The sequence below is a fragment of the Lissotriton vulgaris genome, chromosome 9 (assembly GCF_964263255.1).
Source record: "Lissotriton vulgaris chromosome 9, aLisVul1.2, whole genome shotgun sequence".
NCBI classification, from domain to species: Eukaryota; Metazoa; Chordata; class Amphibia; order Caudata; family Salamandridae; genus Lissotriton; species Lissotriton vulgaris.
In genome coordinates, this window is record NC_141697.1 from 1,188,746,410 (window position 1) to 1,188,766,034 (window position 19,625).

A 19,625-nucleotide genomic window follows, 5' to 3' on the forward strand; every position below is an offset into this window, starting at 1 on the left:
GCTGCCAATGAAGGCCTGCCAGTATAATGAGTACCACAGCTTTAAGGTTTTAGAAGACAGATCTTAAAATCTTTTACCTTACAAGAGGGGTGGAGGCAGCTTATGCAGTCCTTATGTGGATTTACTGAATGTAGCCTCTTCTTTCCACAGGTTACACGTGATCTGAAAAGTCCTTTTTTAGCAAGCTCCGACATCCTCAGTAGTCAGATTTTCTTGAAAGATGGTACAATGTTGATAATGTAATCAAATTTGTTACTATAACATTTCGAAAGTTTTGAAAATCGATGTGAAATGAGCAGAGCTCAAGTGGTGACTCCTTTCACACAATATGATGTCGAAAATCTGAAGTATGGCAGCCTCTGAGGGGAGTGGGCTAGAGGTGGATGCAGGCTGGAGTTTGGTTGTTTTTTTTGATTGATATGAATAGGATACTAACAATTATGTTTTTTAGCCCTTCCAGACTTGCAACAATGGAGAATGCTTCAAGCATGTGAATCTATGAAGGATTCAATACCGGAAAAATAGATTGATAGCTGGAAGGTATGCTCTAGTGAATAACTAGCATAAACCCTGCCATTTTAGTTGGTAAACATGCATTTAACCTCATGCGCGCTACGGAATACCGCTCCTGCGCTGAGATTTTTTAAAACGCATGTTACGGGACGAGCTGGGCTCGTCATCAGCGTGCGAGGAGGCTACGCCATGACGAGCCCAGCTCGTCATCAGCGTAGAAGGGGTTAAAGATGAAGAAGCCTTTGTCAATTGGGCCTGTTGTGATAGAAAGATACAATTATAGTGAATTATTTTATGGAAATGTAAAATTAACGGTACCTATTTACCTGTATTCGGCTTGGCACAATGTTATCTGTGGTGGCAAAAATAAGCTGCTTGGCATTGGCAGAATCTGGCGATGTCAATATCACCTTCCCTGTTCCAGTTCCTTCTGGACTAGTCAAGATAAACTGTTGCTGCTTGGAGGAGCCAGAGGAGTCCACCGCTGTCACTATCTGGATTTTCTGACCCGTTTGCTGATCTGTCACAATCTGCAACAAATATTTAAAGGATTACAATTAGATTTTACTTAAAGACAAATATATAGAGTGGGCAGAGAGTTAGTGTTAGTGATTCAGATCCTAATGGTCCAGCTCCAAGTGGGGAAGTATCGCCTGGGTTAAAATTCGTAGCAGAATGATCAGTTACGTAGTAAACACGTAATGAACTAGTTACCGGCTATAGTTGGACTGCTGGTGTACATTTTGGAGGCAACTTAAAAGGTTCAAGTTCAAAATACACCCTTTGTGTGAAAGACTGATTTCCAAATGTACTGTTTAGAATATAGTACTTTTTAGCTGTACAACGAGTTCACAGAAAATTTCACACTTGTATATTTCTGTCATGAGAGCCATGCATTTAGTAAATATTGTTTGTTCATTAAAGAACAAGTTACTTACCTTCGGTAACGCATTATCTGGTACAGACAATATCTTGCTGCAGATTCCTTACCTTTGAATTTCCCAGGCATCAGGCTGGATCTGGACATTTTTGTATGAGCAGTACCCTTTGCGTGCACCGACGAGTGGCTCCATTCGGCTAGTGTGACGTCATCGGCGTCAGTTATGATGTCGTGGTTACCTATATAGGTGCCACCCAGGTGTGCGGACATCAGTACTTTTCACTTTTCCACATCAGAAGCGCAGAGCCATGAAGTGACAGACGTAACTGAAAAAGGGAGAAACCCTACCCCTAACAAATAAGTCCGACGAGTAGGGAGGAATGGATGGGTCTGTAAGGGGTCTGCAGCTAGATATTGTCTCTACCCGATAATGCGTTATCGAAGATAAATAATTTGTTCATCTGATAGAGATATCTAGCTGCAGATTCCTGACATTTGAATAGATACCCAAGCCATACCATCCTGGCAGTGGATGCGGACAAAGTTCTCACACTAAAACGTCCTGCAGGACCGAATGGGCAAAATGCCCGTCCCTGCGGACCTGACTGTCCAGGCAGTAGTGCTTGGCAAACGTGTGCAGAGACTCCCATGGAGCAGCCTGGCAGATGTCCCGGGCGGGGACACCCAGAGCCAATGCTATGGTCCACCCTTGCCCCTTGTGGAATGGACCCCTACTCCCTCAGGGGGCTACTTGTTAACCAGAGAGTAGCAGATCTTTATGCAGAGAACGACCAAGCGAGAAATGGTCCTTTTCTGCACTGCACAACCTTTCTTAGCTCCCATGTGCCCTACAAAGAGTTGGTCATCCACCCGGAGCTTTTTTGTGCGGGGAAGGTAGAACGACAACACGCTTTTTGGGTCCATTCAGTGGAGACACTCCTCCTCCTTAGAGGACTGAGGAGGAGCAAAAAAGGTGGGCAGCGTGATAGATTGACCCGTATAGAATGGGGTCACCACCTTTGAAAGAAATGAAGCAGCACTTTATCTACAACTGTCATCATGTAGGGGGGCTTACATGATAACACCTGTAACTCACTCCCCCTCTGGTCAGATGTTATTGCCATATTTATAACAAAGGAGGGAGGGAGGGAGAGAAAAGTGGATTCAGTCTCCCCAGGTATATAAACAAAGTGGAATCCACTCAGATAGTGATAGTGGTCCCTACTGTGATGGGGAGCACTCAGTGTTGTTTAAATACCCCTCACACACAAACAGCCCCTTGATGTCATGCTTCATAATCGGGGTCTTCGCACCCCTCTAAGGGATGCCGCGTGCTACGACCGACGACTACGTGGGAGCACTGATTTTGGACTATGTGTGGTGTGTGTGAGGTAATGATTGTACGTAAGTAGTGGGGTTCGGTAGTGATAAGTGATAGTTTAAAAATACCTGGCTCGTGGGGTAAAAAAACTTTTATTTAGCCCCCGGGCTGGTATCATTAAAAGGGGTGCGGTGAGAGGTTGTTAGTGTATAATTATGTACATCAAGCTGATATGTGCGTCTACATGAACATGTTTCGGAGTTTGAAAACTTCTTCTTCAGGACAGGGTTATGGCATGCACAAAAACCCCCACCTTACTCACATGAATGTAAAAGTGTATTATACAAAAAAAGTGAGAGCCGCGTTAACGGGAAGGTGTTTGACTGCATCCAGAGTAACCGTCGCTAAACTTGGCATGATGGGAACCCCAATATACATGAGAAGGCTCATGAGGCATATTAATGAATATTACTAAGTCTTTAAAATACGCCAATTGGGCGAAAAGAGACTACAGACCAATTTGAACTATGATTTAGGTACATACACCTTATAGTTCACCCCTTTTTTTGTATAATACACTTTTACATTCATGTGAGTAAGGTGGGGATTTTTGTGCATAACCCCGTCCTGAAGAAGGAGTTTTCAAACTCCAAAACATGTTCATGTAGACGCACATATGAGGTTGATGTACATAATTATACACTAACAACCTCTCACCGCACCCCTTTTAATGATACCAGCCCGGGGGCTAAATCAAAGTTTTTTCACCCCACGAGCCAGGTATTTTTTAACTATCACTACCGAACCCCACTATTCACGTACAATCATTACCTCACACACACCACACATAGTCCAAAATCAGTGCTCCCACGTAGTCGTCGGTCATAGCACGCCGCATCTCGTAGAGGGGTGCGAAGACCCCGATGATGAAGCATGACACCAGGGGCCTGTTGGTGTGTGAGGGGTATTTAAACAACACTGAGTGCTCCCCACCACAGTAGGGATCACTATCACTATCTGAGTGGATTCCACTTTGTTTATGATTTATCAGATGTTATTGCCACCAGAAAGGCTGTCTTGATAGTAAGCAGCAGGAGGGGACACTTGTGCAAAGGCTCGAAAGGAGCACACATAAGAAAAGTGAGGACCAAATTAAGGTCCCACTGTGGCAGAACAAAAGGCGTGGGTGGAAACAAGTGACCCAGCCCTTTCAAGAACCTTTTTACAATTGGGGATTTAAACAGTGAGGGTTGGTCTGGTATCCGCAAAAAGCGGAAAGATAACCCTTAAGAGTATGCAAAGCAGAGCCCTGCTGGGCAGGGGTAAGAATGAAAAGAAGAACAGTGGAAAGCGAAGCAGAAAGAGGGTCAATAGACCTTTCTGTACAATACCATACAAACTTTTGCCAACAGCAGGTGTATACTCTCTTAGTGGAGGACCACCAGGACGCCAAAATAACGTTGCATACTTCGGGAGGAAGGTCAAAAGCTATCAACTGTTGCAGCTCAATCTCCACTCTTGGAGGTGGAGAGTTGACAGGTCCAGGCGAAGAACCCTCCCCTGCTGCTGCGACATAAGATCCTCTCGAAACGGCAGCCTGATCAGAGGATCAACACTCATTTTCAGAAGCTCTGGATACCAGACTCTTCTTGCCCAGTCCTGAAACACAAGAATGACATGGGCCCGGTCATTCTTAATCTTCTTCAGAACCCTGGGCCAAACCAGTATGAGCGAATAGGCGTGCATAGAGGGCAACTCTAGTTCAAGGACCTCAGCTGCCCTCCTTACCACCATGGCAAAAGAAGCCCCCTCCTCCATAGCCACAGTTGGGGGAGAGAGCATGCTAGTATCTGGGGATGTATCGTGTCCACTGGCTTCCCCAAATTCCTCATACCAGTCCTTCTGCTCTGCAGATACATCCTGGTGTTCAAAAGGGTCCATTGTCCCCTCCCAGTCCTCTCCCTTGCCTGAAACGTCATAAAATGAACAGGTGACAATACAGAACCCCTGGGCTCTACTGGCACCGGAATCGGCATCAAGCGACGACGCTCTGACTCTGTCTCATCGGGGATGAGGATAGGGCTGCAACCACTGGTGGGCACAGGCAGCCCCGAAGGCACTGAATTCGGGTTTGGCGCTGGGGCAGGTTGTGCAGGCATGACCGGCGCCGTCCCGGAATCAGATGCCAGAGGCCCACGGGCGCCGTGGCCAGAGCCGGCGTCGTCGAGTTCGATGGGGCCCCTTCCGACCCGCAAGCCCGAAGGCTCACCAGAAGGGTCAGCCCTGTCAAATACAAGGCGCATGGCCTCGTAAAACTCTTTAATTTGAGTGAGGGTCGCTCCGGCTCCCAGAAAAGGAGGGGGGTGCGAAGTCGACCCAGAATCGTGCCTAGAGGATCAGTGCTCCTTACCCCTTTCGTTGACGGGCGACAGGCGAGGTGATGACTAAGTCCACTCGGACTTCTTCTTATGCCTCTTCCCTGGGTATCCCGAGGACCTTGTGTGGGAGGAAGAGGACTTGGGACACCGGGAGCGGACCCGCTACCTCCTCTTCTTCGATGAGGACCGGAACCGCAGTGGAGTCTCACTGGCCGGTGTCGACTGCTGAGCCGCAAGGAGTTTTAAGGCCCGCTTCGGCAAGGCCTTTGGAGCTTCAGCTTAACAGTCTGAGCACAAGTTTGAGTCATGGTCGCGCTCCAGACACCAAAGGCAGATGAGGTGGGGATCGGTAACCGACATGGCACAGTAACCAGTGCCACATGGTTTAAATCCTGACTTCCTCGAAGACATCACTCGACACACGAAGAAAAAGTATTCGAAGTCAACAAAAAGTAGAAAAAACCTGTCAAAAAGTGACAGAGGGGTAGCTCTTCCCGGATGTGCGCTTAACTGCCTCGGAAAGAAAAGAACTGACGTTTGTGCGCGTGTGTGGTGCATATGTAGGTTACTGCAAAGTCATAACTGATGCCAACAACGTCACGTGGAGTCCAATGGAGCCACCACACATCACGCGCAAGGGGAACAGCTCACGCAAAAGATTCCAGATCTAGCTTGATGCCTGTGAAATTCAAAAGTAAGGAATCCACAGCTAGATGTCTATCAGATGATACAAATTTAAATATAAAGATAAAAATACAAAAATATAAAGTAAACAAGCAATGCCAAAGCCAGCAGGGCACGCTTACACGAGGAATAGCCTTTATCAAGGTTTTAAACATGTTGCACAGTACCAGGCAACAACAGAATCTTACGAGTGGGTGGTGACAAGCAACGGAGAAGCAACAACAGACGGAGGGCGGGCAGGTGGGACAAACTGCAATGGAGGGAGGGCGGGCGGTTGGGTGGGGCAAACAGCAACGGTTGGGGCAAACAACAGTTGGTCAGATCAAACAGTACCGGAGGGAGGGTGGGCGGGGCAAACAGCAGCGGAGGGCGGGTGGGGCACACAGTAGTGGAGGGAAAGCGAGTGGGGCAAAAGCAAAAGAGGGACGACGGGCAGGCAAACAGCAGTAGAGGAAGGGCAGGAGAGAGTGGAAAACAACGGCGCATTCAAACACAACAGAGGGAGGCGAGCGGGTTGGGCAAACAGCAATGGAGGGAGGGCGGTCAGGTGGGGCAAACAGCAATAGAGAGAGGGCAGTGGGTGGGTCAAACAGCAATTAAGGTAGGGCGGGTGGGTGAGGCAAACATCAATGGAGGGAGGGCAGCTGGGTGGCTCAAACAGTACTTGAGGGAGGGTAGGCGGGCGGGTGGGAACAAACAGTAATGAGGGGCAAACAGAAATGGAGGGAGGGCGAGCAGGTGGGTCAAACAGCAATGGAGAGGGGAGGGTGGGCAGGTGGTGCAAACAGCAACGGAGAAAGGGCAGGCGTGTTGGGCAAACAACAATAGAGGAAGGGCCAGCAGGTGGGTCAAACATTGATAGAGGAAGCCAAACAGCAACAGAGGAAGGGCGGGATGGTGGGCCAAACAGCAACAGCGGAAGGGGGGGCGGTGGTGCAAATAGTAACGGAGGAATGGCGGGTAGGGCAAACAGCAACAGAAGAAGGACGGGCGGGTGGGGCAAACAGCAACAGAGGAAGGGCGGGAGGGTGGGACAAACGGCGACAGAGGAAGGGCGGGCGGGTGGGACAAACAGCGACAGAGGAAGGGCGGGCGGGTGGGACAAACAGCGACAGAGGAAGGGCGGGCGGGTGGGACAAACAGCGACAGAGGAAGGGCGGGCGGGTGGGACAAACAGCGACAGAGGAAGGGCGGGCGGGTGGGACAAACAGCGACAGAGGATGGGCGGGTGGGACAAACAGCAACAGAGGAAGGGTGGGTGGGACACACAGCGACAGAGGGAGGGAGGGCAGGTGGGGCAAACAGCAGCGGAGGGAGGGAGGGCAGGTGAGGCAAAGAGCAAAAGAGGAAGGGCGGGTGGGTGGGACAAACAGCAACAGAGGTGGGGCATACAGCGACAGAGGGAGTGAGGGCGGGTGGGGCAAACTGCGAGGAAGGGAGGGCGGGTGGAATGCAAACTGCAACGGAGGGAGGGCGGATTGGGTAAACAGCAACATAATGGGGTAAACAGCAATTGGGGTAAACAGCAACAGAGGGAGGATGGGTGGGTGAGGTAAACAGCAACAGAGGAAGGGTGGGTGGGGTAAACAGCAACAGATGGGTTAAGCAGCAAGAGAGGGAGGGTGTGCGGGATAAAAGCAACGGAGGGAGTGAGGGCGGGTGGGGTAAACAGCAACAGAGGGAGGGAGGGCGGGCAGGGCAAACAGCAACGGATGGGGCAAAAAGCAAGGGAGGGCGGGTGGGGCAAACAGCAATGGAGGGAGGGAGGCCGGGTGTGGCTAAGAGCAATGGTTGGAGGGAGAGAGGGTGGTTGAGGCAAACAGCAACGGAGGGAGGGTGGGGCAAACTACAACAGAGGGAGGGAGGGCGGGTGGGGCAAACAGCAACAGAGGGAGGGAGGACGGGTGGCGCAAACAGCAACAGAGGGAGGGAGGGCGGGTGGGGCAAACAGCAACAGAATGAGTGAGAGCGGGTGGGGCAAACAGCAACGGAGGGAGGGCAGGTGAGGCAAAGAGCAAATGAGGGAGGGAGGGTGGGTGGGGCAAACAGCAACAGAGGGAGGAGGGCAGGTGGGGCAAACAGCAACGGAGGAAGGGAGGGCGGAGGGGGCAAACAGCAACGAAGGGAGTTAGGGAGGGCGGGTGGTGCAAACAGCAACGGAGGGAGAGCGGGTGGGGCAAACAGCAACAGAAGGAGGGAGGGCGGGTGGGTCAAACAGCAACAGAGGGTCAAACTGCAACAGAGGGAGGGAGGGCGGGAAGGGCAAACAGCAACAGAGGGATTGAAAGCGGGTGGGGCAAACAGCAACAGAGGGAGGGTGGGGCAAACAGCAACAGAGTGAGTGAGAGCGGGTGGGGCAAACAGCAACAGAGGGAGTGAGGGCAGGTGAGGCAAATCGCAAAAGAGGAAGGGAGGGTGGGTGGGACAAACAGCCACAGAGGTGGGGCATACAGCGATAGAGGGAGTGAGGGCGGGTGGGGCAAACTGCGAGGAAGGGAGGGCGGGTGGAATGCAAACTGCAACGGAGGGAGGGCAGGTTGGGTAAACAGCAACATAATGGGGTAAACAGCAATTGGGGTAAACAAACAGCAACAGAGGGAGGGTGGGTGGGTGGGGTAAACAGCAACAGAGGGAGGGTGGGTGGGTGGGGTAAACAGCAACAGAGGGAGGGTGGGTGGGTGGAGTAAACAGCAACAAAGGGAGGGTGGGTGGGGTAAAAGCAACAGGGGAATGAAGGCGGTGGGGTGAACAGCAACAGAGGGAGGGAGGGCGGGTGGGGCAAATATCAATGGTTGGAGGGAGAGAGGGTGGTTGAGGCAAACAGCAACGGAGGGAGGGAGGGAGGGCGTATGGGGCAAACAGCAATGGAGGAAGAGTGGGTGGGACAAACAGCAAAGGAGGGAGGGAGTGAGGGCAGGTGGGGCAAACAGCAGCGGAGGGCGGAGGGCGGGTGGGGCACACAGCAGCGGAGGGAAAGCGAGCGGGGCAAAAGAAGAAGAGGGAGGACGGGTGGGCAAACAACACTGAAGAAAGGGCAGGCGAGTGTGGAAAACAACAGTGCATTCAAATGCAACATAAGGAAGCCGGTGGGTTGGGCAAACAGCAAGGGAGGGAGGGCTGCCAGGTGGCGGCAAGCAGCAATAGAGGGTGGGCGGGTTGGTGGCTGGGCAAACAGCAATAGAGGGAGGGCGGGTGGGGCAAACAGTAATAGAGGGCGAGTGGGTGGGGCAAACAGCAATGCAGGGAGGGCGGGTGGGTGGCTCAAACAGGAATGGATGGGACAAACAGAAATGCGGGACAAAGAGCAATGGAGGGAGGGTGAGCGGGTGGGCCAAACAGCAACGGAGGGAGGAGGGTAGGCGGGTGTTGCAAACAGCAATGGAGGGAGGGTGGGCTTGTGGGTCAAGCACCAAGAGAGGAAGGGTGGGCCAAACAGCAATGGAGGAAGGGCAGGTGGGTGGGCCAAACAGCAACGGAGGAAGGGCGGGTGGGCCAAACAGCAACAGAGGAAGGGCGGGTGTGTGGGGCAAACAGCAACGGACGAAGGGTGGGTGGGGCAAAAAGCAACAGAGGAAGGGCAGGCAGGTGGTGCAAACAGCAATGGAGGGAGTGAGGGTGGGTGGGGCAAACTGCAAGGAAGAGAGGGCGGGTGGGGCAAACTGCGAGGAAGGGAGGGAGGGCGGGTTAGGTAAACAGCAACAGAATGGGGTAAACAGTAACGGAGGGAGGGTGGGTGGGGTGAACAGCAACGGAGGGAGGGCAGGTGGGGCAAACAGCAACGGAGGGTTGGAGGGAGGGTGGTGCAAACAGCAACAGAGGGAGGGAGAGCGGGTGTGGCAAACAGCAACAGAGGGAGGGTGGGGCAAACTACAACAGAGGGAGGGAGGGAGGGTGGGGCAAACTACAACAGAGGGAGGGAGGGAGGGTGGGGCAAACAGCAACAGAGGGAGGGAGGACGGGTGGTGCAAACAGCATCAGAGGGAGGGAGGGTGGGTGGGGCAAACATCAACAGAGTGAGTGAGAGCAGGTGGGGCAAACAGCAACAGAGGGATGGAGGGCAGGTGAGGCAAATCGCAAAAGAGGAAGGGAGGGTGTGTGGGACAAACAGCCACAGAGGTGGGGCATACAGCGACGGAGAGAGTGAGGGCTGGTGGGGCAAACTGCGAGGAAGGGAGGGCAGGTGGAATGCAAACTGCAACGGAGGGAGGGCGGGTTGGGTAAACAGCAACATAATGGGGTAAACAGCAATTGGGGTACACAAACAGCAACAGAGGGAGGGTGTGGGGGTGGGGTAAACAGCAACAGAGGGAGGGTGGGTGGGTGGGGTAAACAGCAACAGAGGGAGGGTGGGTGGGTGGGGTAAACAGCAACAGAGGGAGGGTGGGTGGGTGGGGTAAACAGCAACAGAGGGAGGGTGGGGAGGAGCCTAGCTCGCAACCACGATGGCCGCCTGATTCCTCGGCTCCGCCGACCCTCTCGTCTTTCTCCCGGTTTCCGCTCTATCCTGCAGCTAATCCTTCTGCCGAGTGGCGTTTGCGGAACCGGGAGGCGAACCCGGATCTATTGATGTGCTTCTTTACTTGATCCCGGCAGCGAGAGTGCTTCGACGCCCCCGCCTCCTCCTGGTGCTGCGCGGCTGTAGCCGGGTCTTTGTTCCCCGACTGGCCTGTCCTGCTCCACACAACGGCAGCCATTACAGGTAGATCGGAGTCGGCCGGGTAGCGTGGCAGGCACGCTCTGTTTTCCGTATCCTGCATCTCTGCTTCACAGGCTCTGGGTGCCGCCACTGAGGGGGAAGCATTGTGTTGTATCCTCAGCCCGGGTCGGCTTGCCTGATACTTTGTTTCCCAGTGTGCTGTGCCGTGCGCCATCTTACAGCCTGCATGTATCTACGGAGCCGGCGGACCATGGGCTGTTATTGAAGAAGCGGGCGCCTGCCCACGCCACTTCGACATTGTGTGATCATGAAGTGTGCTTCTCTTGTGCCCTCAGAACTGCTGTGCCATGGTATGCATTGGCGTAGAGATCAGCAGATTGCGGAGGGTGATGACGGCCGGCTTCCGGGACAGTGCTGCATTGATTCGCCTTGCGTGCAGGGGACTGTGATGCCCTCCCTCCCCGATGCACCAGTGCTGATAGGTGACATACTGGGCGCCCTGGGTACTCTGAGAGCGGCCCTGTGTACTGCTGCCTGTGAACTGGGGGACCGGCTGGGTGTGCTTTTATCGGTAGCACCCTTGCCTGCCTGTGGATGCCTCCGAGAGCAGGATACTGTGTCGCACCCTGTTTCTGCCTTCTGTGATTCCTCCTCCTCGGTTGCTATTGATACATCGTGGGTGCGTGACCCTACTACTGCGGAGGTGCCGGTTGTACTATCCTTGGGGAGGATTGAAGATTCTGGAACTGCGCTGTGGCTGGGAAAACGTAGCTGGGCGCCGTGTTTAGCGACTCCTCCGGGGGCTACTGGCATGACTTACTCCCTTGCCCTGGAGCGGTTCTTATCGACTGGGCTCGCCAATTATGGAGGTTCACTGCTGTGCGCTGCCTCTTTCTGTACCACTGGTATCTACTGGCTTACATGTTGGATGGACTTTATTGGACATCACCTCACCTGGATGTGGTCACTTTGCTCGCTTGCCTCTTCCATGATGTCTACTGCGAGGCTGGACTACGTCGCTGCTTCGCATCGCAGGGGGCAAGGTTGAGGGTGCCTCCTCTCATGTCGGGACTGTTTTTCGCTTGTACTGCTGGGATGCTGATGGACTGCCGGGGATATTGAACATGGGTATTGTATTGGTGACGGGGTCTGGGAACGGGCGGCCGGAGTGCTATATGTTGGTAGCTATGGGTGTATCCGTATGGCCCTCCTCCGGTCTTATGTGTATTTGGCTTTTTCCTTTTCTTTTCTTTTTCCCTTTTCTGTTCTAAATTTCGGGTTCGATTATGGGCGACAGGCACACTGCTAGGGGGGGGGGGTAGGCCGTAGCCTCCGCATGCGTGCAGGGTGGGGGGTTGGGGGTGGGGATTTTGTTTTAGTTTCAGTTTCTATGGGCCTTCCTTTCTTCTTTCTTTTCTTGATTTCTCTTACTTTTTCTTTTTACTTTGGGTCAGTCAGGTGTTAGGGTGTAGCGCTGTATACTCTCTCCGTTGTCGATACTGTTATTTTAGTGGATTTGGGTGTACTACGTTCGTGGGGCGGGCGATGACCAGCATATACTGTTTGAATGTGCTATTATCCTGATGGGTATTGCTTTCTGCTGCCTTTTCAATTGTTCTCCCCCGTCTTGTTGCTAATTCGCTGGTGTGTTACCTGCCATGTGCTTTCGGTGGATTGCCGCATCTGATCCTTCTTATTTAAAAACTTTAAAATTAACCTCACTACTCCTGTACCCGGTGGCCCCTCCTTCTATATGCCACGTTCCTGACACTTGCTGTATTTTGTTGTTTGGGACTGCCGGGCTGTTCTATCCTTGCTTTTTTTGCTGCCAATTGTTTTCGAGGCCGGCCCGTGTGGTTGTGGGCCCGTAACTGTATGCTTATGTTGCACAATAAAGGTTTCAAAAAATTTAAAAAAACAAAAAAAACAAAGGGAGGGTGGGTGGTGGGGTAAACAGCAACAGAGGGAGGGCGGGTGGGGTAAACAGCATTGGAGGGAGGGAGGGTGGGCGGGGTAAAAGCAACGGGGGGAGTGAGGGCGGGTGGGGTAAACAGCAACAGAGGGAGGGAGGGTGGGCAGAACAAACAGCAACGGAAGGGGCAAAAAGCAAGGGAGGGTGGGTGGGGAAAACAGCAACGGATGGAGGGAGGCCGGGTGGGGCAAATATCAATGGTTGGAGGGAGAGAGGGTGGTTGAGGCAAACAGCAACGGCGGAGGGAGGGAGGGCGTATGGGGCAAACAGCAATGAAGGAAGAGTGGGTGGGACAAACAGCAAAGGAGGGAGAGAGTGAGGGCAGGTGGGGCAAACAGCAGCAGAGGGCGGGTGGGGCACACAGCAGCGGAGGGAAAGCGAGCGGGGCAAAAGCAGAAGAGGAAGGACGGGTGGGCAAACAACACTGAAGAAAGGGCAGGCGAGTGTGGAAAACAACAGTGCATTCAAATGCAACATGCCGGTGGGTTGGGCAAACAGCAAGGGAGGGAGGGCTGCCAGGTGGCGGCAAACACCAATAGAGGGTGGGCGGGTCGGTGGCTGGGCAAACAGCAATAGAGGGAGGGCGGTGGGGCAAACTGTAATAGAGGGCGAGTGGGTGGGGCAAACAGCAATGGAGGGAGGGCGGGTAGGCGGCTCAAACAGCAATGGATGGGACAAACAGAAATGAGGGACAAACAGCAATGGAGGGATGGTCAGCGGGTGGGTCAAACAGCAACGGAGGGAGGAGGGTAGGCGGGTGTTGCAAACAGCAATGGAGGGAGGGTGGGCGTGTGGGTCAAGCACCAAGAGAGGAAGGGTGGGCCAAACAGCAATGGAGGAAGGGCAGGTGGGTTGGCCAAACAGCAACGGAGGAAGGGCGGGTGGGCCAAACAGCAACAGAGGAAGGGCGGGTGTGTGGGGCAAACAGCAACGGAGGAAGGGTGGGTGGGGCAAACAGCAACAGAGGAAGGGCAGGCAGGTGGTGCAAACAGCGACGGAGGGAGTGAGGGTTGGTGGGGCAAACTGCGAGGAAGGGAGGGCGGGTGGGGCAAACTGCGAGGAAGGGAGGGAGGGCGGGTTAGGTAAACAGCAACAGAATGGGGTAAACAGTAACGGAGGGAGGGTGGGGGGGTGAACAGCAACGGAGGGAGGGAGGGAGGGAGGGCAGGTGGGGCAAACAGCAACGGAGGGATGGAGGGAGGGTGGGGCAAACAGCAACAGAGGGAGGGAGAGCGGGTGGGGCAAACAGCAACAGAAGAAGGGAGGGTGGGTGGGGCAAACAGCAAGAGAGGGAGGGAGAGCGGGTGGGGCAAACAGCAACAGAGGGAGGGAGGGCAGGTGGGGCAAACAGCAACAGAGGGAGGAGGGCGGGTGGGGCAAACAGCAACAGAGGGAGGGAGGGCGGGTGGGGCAAAAAGCAACAGAGGGAGGGAGGGCGGGTGGGGCAAAGAGCAACAGAGGGAGGGAGGGCGGGTGGGGCAAACAGCAAAAGAGGGAGGGAGGGCGGGTGGGGCAAACAGCAACAGAGGGAGGAGGGCGGATGGGGCAAACAGCAATGGAGGGAGGGAGGGCGGATGGGGCAAACAGCAACGGAGGGAGTTAGGGAAGGCGGTTGGGGCAAACAGCAACGCAGGGAGAGTGGGTGGGGCAAACAGCAACAGAGGAAGGGAGGGCAGGCGGGGCAAACAGCAACAGAGGAAGGGAGGGCGGGCGGGGCAAACAGCAACAGAGGAAGGGAGGGCGGGGCAAACAGCAACAGAGGAAGGGAGGGCGGGTGGGGCAAACAGCAACAGAGGGAGGAAGGGTGGGTGGGGCAAACTGCAACAGAGGGAGGGAGGGCGGGAAGGGCAAACAGCAACAGAGGGAGTGAAAGCGGGTGGGGCAAACAGCAACACAGGAAGGGTGGGGAAAACTACAACAGAGGGAGGGAGGGCGGTGGGGCAAACAGCAACAGAGGGAGGGAGGACGGGTGGTGAAAACAGCAACAGAGGGAGGGAGGGAGGGCGGATGGGGCAAACAGCAACAGAGTGAGTGAGAGCGGGTGGGGCAAACAGCAACGGAGGGCGGGTGGGGCAAACAGCAACAGAGGCAGAGAGGGCGGGAGGGGCAAACAGCAACAGAGGGATGGAGGGCAGGTGGGGCACACTGCAACAGAGGGAGGGAGGATGGGAGGTGCAAACCAACAGAGGGAGGGAGGGCGGGTGGCACAAAAGACAATGGCGGAGCAAACAGCAACTGTTGGGGCAAACAACGGAAGAAGGGTGGACAGATGGGGCAAACAGCAATGGAGGGGCAAACAGCAACAGAGGAAGGGCAAACAGTAACGAATTGAGGGCAGGCAGTCGGACGATACAAACAGCAATGGGGGAGGGCCGTGTGAGAAAGTGACATCTTTCTTGCATTGGTAAGCCCACACTTTTTTTTTAACTGCTGATGTGCTTTGACTGAGTGTGCCCTGGGTTCCTGCCAACCAGGTACCCAGGGCCTGTGTTCCTTCCCTAAAACTGTGTTGAAACTAAAACCCAATTAACATCTCTGGCCACCTGTCAGCCCCTAGTAAATGGTACCCTATGTACCCAGGGCATGGTGACCAGAGAAGGCCCCGGAGTACTGCAGCACTTATTGGGCCACCCTCAGGGGCCCTGTACCCTGACACCCACACACTGCCTTTGCAGGCTGAGTACAGGACTAAACAAAGAGTCGACATGGCACACATCCCTGTGTGCCATGCCAACAGAACCCACTGCCCTGGCATACATCAGTCACCTCTCTAGCTGGGTGCCCTATGCCAGAGGTGTGGGCACAGGTGCATGGGCCCTGTGCCCCTACAGTGCCCCAGGCCATTCCTGGGCACTGAAAGTGCAGTGATGCCATTAAGAGTATATGGTGCTGGGAGGTTGTCATTACGAACTCCACAGCACCATAATGGCTACACTGAAGACTTACACGTTTGGTACCAAACTTTTCAGCACCTTAAACCCACACTGATGCCAGTGTGGGATTTAATGTAAAATGCACCAGAGGGCATCTTAGAGATGCCCCCTGAAAACCTAACCTACGATCCACCTCTGGGCTGAGTGGCTGCAGAGGCTGCCACACTGCAGACATGTTGCTGGACCCCCAGGTGGAGAGCTCCCTGCTCTCCTGGGTCTGCAACAATGCACATCCTGGGCGATGTGCTAGGTCTCCTCCCCCAGGATGGGCAGGGGGAAGCTTTAAAGGCATGCCACCTCTGTGAGCTTCTCCAGACCATTTGCTGTACCCAGCAACTGGCCCCCACCAGTGGTGACCCCCACTATGGCGGGAAGACTGGCGGGAAAAACTAAGTCAGGAAGGGGGGGTGCCAGCCTGTGCCAACCCCACCCCTCAGGTGGGGAAGACGAGGTGAAGCACGGCCCTGGGCTCCGGCCATCTTGAAGATGGGGAGCCCTGCCCAAACACAGCTAGGCTCCTGCCCCCTCCCATAGGAGAGGAGCGGGCTAGGGGGTGTACCGACCCCAGGACAGGGACCTATTGGTCCCTGCCCTTGCCCTACCTGTAACGCCCCTAAATTCAGTATTTAGGGGCTCCCTGAACCTTCCTTCCTCGGATCCCGATAAGAAAAGAAGATCAAGAAGAATAAGACCCGTCGCGCAGCTGCTAACAACAGGAAGTTAACAACTGACTTGGCCCCAGCCCTACCGGCCTGTCGATCCTGGAACCTGCTCCTGCCTAATCCCGGGGACTCCTGCGCACAGCAACCTTGGGACACCCAGAGGACCTGCCTGCCTTGACCCTCTCAAAGCCTGGGACTCATATCAGCAGAGGCTCTGCTGCAACAACCCCCCTGGTGCCAGCCAGGAAGCTCCGGACCAACCCACTCTCCACCAGCCCTACCGGCCTGTCGATCCTGGAACCTGCTCCTGCCTAAAACCCGGCAACTCCTGCAGACAGCAACCTTGGGACACCCAGAGGACCTGCCTGCCTTGACCCTCTCAAAGCCTGGGACTCCCATCAGCAGAGGCTCTGCTGCAACAACCCCCCTGGTGCCAGCCGGGAAGCCCCGGACCAACCCACTCTGCACCCGTCGAGCCAGGTCTGTGCCCGAGTGATCCAGGGCTACGAGGACGTCCCACCGGCGACTGGGACCCAAAGTCCAGTGCCCAAAGACCCTCCTCAACAACCCCGACGAAGCCTGCAGCCTCAGGACAAAGGACCCCCCCGACCGCGACCAGCAGGGGGTAAGATTTCCCGACCTCAAAAGACACCCCTGCACCCGGCGCCTCACGGCCCCCTGTGCCCAACTCCTGGGTGCCTACCTATCCTCCAAGATCCCAACTTATCCCTCGACGTGTTGGTCGCTCCAGAAGATCCTCCCTCCCCGAGCCTGCAGCCTTCGTTCCCTTTTCAAGTTCCTCATTGAATAACATTGAGTGCCCAACGGCTCAAAAGCACCCTGCACCCAACCGCCCGAGTGCCCCTGGCAGGGCAACCTGTACCCTATCCTACTTCCCCATTTGCCCTGAACAAGTGACCAGGAGCCCAGCTCCCACAGTCGCGTGGCCCGCTAGCCAGCAGCCACCAACCGGAGGCTCACGGCCCCCCATTGGATAACATTGGGCCTAACTACCTCTGCACCCGGCTGCCCCTGCGCCGCGGAGGGTGAACCAACTGTACCTACCTGACCCTGGGGGACCCCTGAGTCTATGCCCAGAACCATAACTTCACCAGTCGAGTACTCACCTGGAAACCGGTAACTCACTTACCTGCCATTGGATAACATTGACTGGTTTGACTCAAAAAATCTTCGAAGTGTGAAGTTTTGGAAACTTTAAATATTCATATAAAATCAACCGAATTCTGAAGTACTCACCTGTGACCAGGAGAGACGCTAGTACTGTACCTTGTTTCCCAGTACTGAACCGCAAAAGTAATCCGTACCGGGTTTATTAGTAACCTGAATTTTCTCCATAGGAATCCAGTGTCTGCTTTTCTATGAAATTTCTTCTGTCTACTTTTGAAAACTTGAAATATTCTTTAAAAATCATACAAAATACTGAAACAAAAATACTTATCTGTTTTAAGTTGAGACCCCAGTGCTGGACACAGGAGCCCAGTACTGGATTACCATAGTAACGAGATTGTACTTTACCTGCAACCTGAATTTTCTCCCATTGGATAACATTGCCAGATTTCTGTTGAACAGTTTTTAAGTGTGAACTTTTAAAATAGCTTCATATTCCTGGAATATCACTGCAATACCTAAAACGTTTTTACTAAACTGTTTTCAGCTTAGACCCCAGGACTGAATCTAAGAGCCAATCCTGGAACTACCAAAGTAATCTACAAAGTAATCAACTGTGTTTAGATAAGAAAATCCATTGAGCTCAATGCTAAATTGTGTGTAGAATTGTGTTGCCTTCTGCAACCCCTGTACCTATTGTGTTTACAAAGTTTATTGCCTTTCTGCAAAGTACTCATCTGAGACCTCTCATATTGAGAACAGTATATTTTGATACCTGTTGGTTCTAGAAATAAAACAACTATATCTCTGATATATAAACAATTGGCCTGGAGTTCAGTCTTTGAGTGTGTGAAACCTTTTGTTGACTGAGTGTGTACAACAAATGCTTTACACTGTCCTCTGGTACTGCCTTACTGCTCGACCAAGCTACCACTTTAGAGAGTAAGGTCACACCTGCTTTAACGTCTGGTATACCTCTCGGGTTTGTGGACTCTATACACACTGTACCTTATTCTGGTCCAGTATATATAGAGCCACTTTCTCACAGACAGGCAAGGCAAACAGCATTGGAGGGTATGTGGGAGGGCAGATGGATTGAGGCAATCAGCAACGGATGGAGGGGGGTGCATGGCAAACAAAAAACAGGTAGGGTGTGCCGGAAGGGAAAACAGCAATAGAGGTAACGAGGGCAGTGTAAAGAGCAACGGAGGGGGACCCGACAGGAGGGTTCAAACAGCAACTTAGGGCCGGCGAGGAAAACAATAACAGAGGGAGGGTGAGTGAATGGTGCAAACAATAAAGGAAGGAGAGTGGGGCAAACAACAATAGAGGAAGGCCAAGTAGGTGGTCCAAAAAACAACAGAGGGAGGGTGGGCTGATGAGGCGCACAATAAAGGATGGGGCAAGCAATATGTGCAACAACGGAGGGTGTGGCGCGGGTGGGGCAATAACCACCCACAAGGCGGGTGAGATTAAGAAGAAGCACAGCAGAGAGGGGAGAAGAGTAGCGAGAGTGAAGCTGTGCAGAGAAGAGAGGAGTGGCCTAGGCTGGAGTGGTGTAGAGTGCAGTGGCGAAGAGCGCTTTGCTGCAGAGTGTCGTACAGTGATGCAGAGCAGAGTAAAGAGGCGTAGAGTGAAGTAGCATAGTGTGCAGTGGCATAGAGTGGTGTGGAGAGGGCAGTGACACAGAGTGCAGTGGTGTAATGTGGAGAAGTGCAGGGTGCAGTGGCGTGGAGTGGTGCAGAGTAGATTGGAGTGGAGTAGCATAAAGTAGAGTATGTATGGTGTGGCAGCACCCTGCCATTACAGAGAATACATTTTCAATTGAAATTACCATTACATTTGCACAGATATACAGTATTACCCAAAACATTAAACAGTGCACAAAGAAATATTGTGTGTAAAATGGCATCACCTAGTGAATTGATTGGTTTTGATCATATTAACCCTTTCGATGCTGATGACGAGCTCAGCTCGTCATCACCCACGGGTGTCGTGTGCTGATGACGAGCTGAGCTCGTCATGGTGCCACTAAAATGGCAATTCCCAGCACAGGAGGGGGAAAACGCCTAGCAGCCAAGGTGTTAAAGTATTTTTTTCCCGCACACTTCATAGTTAACATAAAAAAGTGCTTCATTTGTGCATTCCAATTTCTGCTATATTTTTTAATCATTGCACAGTTCATTTAAATGTTGTTGTAGGCTAGAAAAAAAAACCTTTCCTACTCCCAGTATGTAGCAATACTGTCACATAAATCCTCTCACTTTTTAAAGTCAGAGTAAGAAAAGTAAGTGCCAAGCTCCCTCGAAGAAAGAGTCAGACATTTGACTGCCTTCTTTGAATGCACATCAAATGTGACAAGATGCCAAAAGGAGAGGTTGTGTGAAAAGGCTTTGCTCCTTGGGAATCTAAAACAAATAAAGCCAGCAAATAGAAAGCCAGAAAATGTGAGTTACAAACCACAAAGCCAATGGTAGGCAACGGGTGGAATGCATTC

The 19,625-nt window shown here is 53.2% G+C and overlaps 1 protein-coding gene across 1 annotated transcript in view; it reads right to left on the bottom strand.

Annotated features, from left to right (window-relative positions):
* Positions 1–19,625, bottom strand: part of NR2C2 (nuclear receptor subfamily 2 group C member 2) — a 331,335-nt gene that overhangs the window by 261,983 nt on the left and 49,727 nt on the right. The window contains exon 3 of the mRNA XM_086939253.1: positions 840–1,043. Within this exon, the coding sequence (XP_086795379.1) occupies positions 840–1,043 (204 nt within the window). The remainder of the gene's footprint in view (positions 1–839; positions 1,044–19,625) is intronic.